Source organism: Apium graveolens, chromosome 1 (genome assembly GCF_009905375.1).
Source record: "Apium graveolens cultivar Ventura chromosome 1, ASM990537v1, whole genome shotgun sequence".
In the NCBI taxonomy this organism is placed as follows: Eukaryota; Viridiplantae; Streptophyta; class Magnoliopsida; order Apiales; family Apiaceae; genus Apium; species Apium graveolens.
In genome coordinates this window covers 39,067,244-39,071,901 of record NC_133647.1, presented here as the reverse complement: position 1 = coordinate 39,071,901, position 4,658 = coordinate 39,067,244, and the positions used below count along the sequence as shown (strand labels likewise).

Genomic DNA, 4,658 nt, shown 5'->3' with positions numbered 1-4,658 from the left:
GAAGGAGAGAAATCCATATTGTATAGAACGAACAATTGATAAGGTCGAATCCCCCAATTTTAGATCCCCTCGTAGGGACGAATCTTCAATTCCAACCGCTGCAAGCACCACTGAATTCTCGACCCTCTGGGCATGAGTTTTCTATATTGTGGTCCCGACAACCACCGATCCTCCATATGGGATGCTAGTATCCCCTGAGATTGAAGGAAGCGGGCTTTCACACCAAGGAGAAGGACAAGTATGGACGCGCCAATACATTCATGGAATGGCCCCTATCCCCGAAGATCAAGACATCTATGCACCTTATTTTGATAGAGATTACGGTTCATCAGAGGAAGAGACTTCCCCAAGGAGGAGGCATGCTAGCAAGGAGGCTTGAGCAAGGGGCTATCAATAGACTTGTAGCACTCAAGGGACAGTTCCCTGAGACATATAAGAGAGGATCAAGGCTCCTGAAGCCGAGATACAAAGGTTGAAGCATGACATGGAGATGTACCAGATGCCAAGACCCCAACAGAGAGTGAGATCAAGGGATTTTTCTCCTGTCATAGACCTGGAGGGTCCAACACCAAGACAAAGGATCACAACCCCAAGGGCCGGTCCAATTGACTTGATGTCCCTAAGAGATCCCGATGACCCAAATCCCCCGTTAACTGAGAATATCATAAATTCCCACATCTCAAGGAAGTTTAAGATATCAACCATCAAGGCATGTGATGGTACATGTGACCCAGTAAATCACGGTAGGACGTTCTCTAACACCCAATTGATGCACCCCATGAACGACACTATTAAGTGTCAGGTCTTCCCCAAACTCTATCTGGCATGACCTCAATATAGTACAGCCATTTACCCCCAACTCGATTGAATCCTTCAAAGGTCTCAGTCAAGCTTTTATCACTAAATTCATTAGTTGGAGAGTGCACGAGAAGAGTTCAGCTTCTCTTATACATCTCAAACAATGGACAAAGGAATCGTTGAGAGAATATCTAAACCAATTTACGAAAAAGGGCCTTGAAGGTCTCGATTATAGGTGATAAAGTAGCTATGATAGTCCCTCAACAAGGAACTAAGAATAATCTCTTTAAGATGTCATTGGACAAGTGTGCCCTTGAAGGCATGCTACAACTCCATGAGAGAGAGCTGTAAAGAATATCAAGTTGGAGGAAAGCATGAAGAAGACAATTATAAGCAATAAGCCCACGAGCAACAAGAAGTGAAAAATGAAACAAAAGTACGATGCCAAGGAAAAATATCATTGAACTAGAAATGACTTTTATTCCACTCCCAAGAAGAATCAAGGGCCAATATTGTAGGGTCTACATGGATGTTGGTCATGATACCGACGATTGCAGATAACTCAAGGACGAGATCAACTATTTAATCCAAAGAGGAAAGTTTGGACGATTCACCAAAGGTGAAGGTGAAAGAGACCAGAAAAGAGATAATGATCGAAGAAACAATAATCGAAGATGTAACGACCGAGATCGTAACCACAGCCCCGAGGGCCAGTAATCAGTATGATCACAGAAGGGCCAACGGCTGCTCGAACTAAAAGAACTCTCGAAAGGACTATGCTAGAAAGGTGATGAGTATAGTCGGAGATGCACCTAAGTGTGCTAAGGCTGAGGTGACTCTTAGGTTTGGGGATCCCGACCGTGAGGGTCTTAAGTTCTCTAAAGATAATGACTCCCAACTGAACCATTTGGATGCACCTATCTATGGGTTCAATGAAGTGAAATTCCTAGTAGAAGGAGTGATTTAACTTCCTGTGACTATTGGGAAAGAGCCAAGAGAGGCTACCAAGATGCTGAACTTTCAGATTATCGAGGCAGCCTCTAACTATAACGCAATCATGAGAAGGATAGGAATTCATGCGTTTAAGGCCGTGCCCTCGACCTACCACATGGTGCTCAATTTCCCCACCATAAAAGATGTTGGAGAAGAAAGAGGAGATCAGAAAATGGCTTGAAGTTGCTATATTGCTGCACTTAAGCCCGATGAAACGGGGGGGCAGGTCCTCCCCATAGAAGACATGGATGTCTGCGAGAACCAAGAGCATCGAGGGAAGCCTGCTGAGGACTTGGTCCCAATTCCCCTAGACCCGTTAGACCCGTATAAGGTCACAAACATTAAAGTATCTTTGAAGAAACCCCTAAAAGGTTGATTGACCAAGTTCTAGTAATAGAATGGTGATGTGTTTGCTTGGACATTAGCTTACATGCCTGGGATTGATCCCAACCTTATAACTCATAAGTTGAACATCGATCTGACTCGAAAGATTGTCAAGTAGAAGAAGAGAACATATGCCCCTGACAGGATGAAAACAATTAAACAGGAGGTCGAGAAGCTTCTAGTAGCTGGATTTATTGAGGAAGTACAATTCCCCCAATGGTTGGCGAACCTTGTGATGGTCAAGAAAGTCAATGGAAAGTGGAGGATATGCATTGACTTCATTGATCTGAACAATGCATGTCCGAAGAACTGCTACCCCTACCAAGGATTGATACCCTAATCGAAGCCACAGCTGGGCATGAGATGCTAATATTCATGGATGGATTCAGCGGCTATAATTAGATTAAATGAACAAAAATGACACCCGCAAGGTATATTTTATAACTGACTTTGATATTTTTTGTTATCTTGTTATGACTTTTGGACTAAAGAATGCAGGAGCCACGTATCAAATATTGGTGAATAAAATACTCGTCCATCTAGTTGGAAAAATATGGAGGTCTATATCAGTGACATGTTAGTCAAAAGCCTAGCCAAGGCCAACCAGATTGATCATCTCAGATAGGCATTTGAAGTGCTGAGGCACCTAAAGATCATGTTGAACCCTGCCAAGCGCGCCTTCGGCGTATGGTTTGGAAAGTTTTTGGGTCACATGGTTTCGAAGAGAGGAATAGAGACAAATAAAAGCTATACTAGACATGGAGACGCCTCACGCCAAAAAAAATGTTCAAAAACTGAAGGGGATAATTGCGGATGTAGGAAGATTAATCTCCAAGTCGGAGATAAATGTATGCCCTTTTTCAAAACCCTGAAGATGGTGAAGAATTTTTTATAGAAAGTTGAGATCCAAGAGGCCTTTGAATAGCTAAAGAAATACGTGAATGAAGCCCCATTATTAGTCAAACCGAGTCCGGAGGACATCCTTTACTTAATCTCGTGGTTTCTGAGCAAGCAGTGAGTTTTGTTGTAGTAAAGAAAGAGCAGAAGGTTCAAAAGCCTATCTACTATGTAAGCAAGGTTCTCCATGGAGCCGAATTGAACTACTCCACCACTGAGAAGTTTGAAATTTTCCTCATAACAACCTCCAAGAAGCTATGACTGTACTTCCAGGCACACAAAGTAGAAGTCCTGATGGACCGACCCCCGAGAAGCATCCTTCACAGCCCTAAAGTGATTGAAAGGCTCATCAAATGGGAAATTGATTTGGGAGAATTTGATATCAAGTATAAGCCTCAGACATCCCTCAAGGCCCATACATTAGCAGACTTCACGGTCGAACGCACCATTAATAACCAAGAAGTCGGGGGGCAAGAGATAGTGACCCCAGAAGAAGGAAAGAAGGATAAAGAAAAAGACTTGACTCTAAAAGAGTATTGGGTTCTCTATTTTGACAGAGCATTCAAAAAAAGATCTAGTGGTGCAACCCTAGGATTACAAAGCCCCGAAGGGTTCATGATCGAATATGCTTTGAAGTTGGACTATCCAACTATGAACAACAAAGCAGAGTATGAGGCTTTGATAGCCGGGTTAGGCTTAGATAGAGTTGTGAGAGCCAAGAATATTAAAATTTATGGAGAATCAAGGCTCATTGTTGCCAAAGTCAATGGGGTGTTTGAGGCTGAAAATGATCCCATAGCCAAGTACCTACGGGTCATGAAAGGAATACTGACTCAATTTGATGAATGGTACGCAAAACATGTTCCGAGAGAGGAGAACACTACGTCCTATGCCCTTTCCAAGTTCACCTCACCTGAAATCGAGAACTATCCAAGAAGTATTTACTTTCGTGTCCCGAGGACCCCAAAAATTCATGTCATAAACTTGATAATACCAATTGGCTTGACTAGCTACTGGATCGACCCCATTAAGAACCACCTTGAGACAGGTTGGCTCCCGGATGATGCCCAAGAGGCATGCAATTTATCAGTGAGAGCGTTAAAGTACTCTCTAATCGAAGGCCTTTTATACAAAAGGTCTTTCGTGATCCCATATTTGAAGTGTTTGAAACCTCTTGAGGCAGATGAGGCACTTGATGAAGCTTATATGGGGATTTTCATACTAGCACTTGGGGGCAGGGCCCTTGCTAACAAGATAATTCAATTGGGATTCTACTGGCCAAGAATGATGGATGATACAAAATCCTACATGAAGAAGCGTGAGATGCCAGAGGCACGGTCCTATAGTTCTACGGCCCCCAGAGAGGCTTACATCTATCAAGTGTGAGATAACCACCAAGATAATCTCCCAATTCTTCTAGGAAAACATGATCTGTCGATTTAGAATCCCGCACATCCATATCACGGATAATGGATGATAGTTTGACAATGAAGAGTTCAAGGTATTATAATCACAACAACAAAGAACTTCACTTCACCTCAATTGACCATCCACATGCAAATGAGCAAGCAACAGTTGTTAATTGA

The 4,658-nt window shown here is 42.8% G+C and overlaps 1 protein-coding gene across 1 annotated transcript; it reads left to right on the top strand.

Annotated features, from left to right (window-relative positions):
- Positions 1 to 3,366: 3,366 nt before the first annotated feature.
- On the top strand, positions 3,367 to 4,458 carry LOC141665397 (uncharacterized). The gene has a single exon (XM_074471402.1). It carries the CDS (start codon positions 3,367 to 3,369, stop codon positions 4,456 to 4,458), a length of 1,092 nt encoding a protein of 363 aa, XP_074327503.1.
- Positions 4,459 to 4,658: the final 200 nt, after the last annotated feature.

Coding starts and splice junctions, on each gene's coding strand:
- LOC141665397 (XM_074471402.1), top strand. CDS start 3,367: ATGGACCGACCCCCGAGAAGCATCCTTCACAGCCCTAAAGTGATTGAA.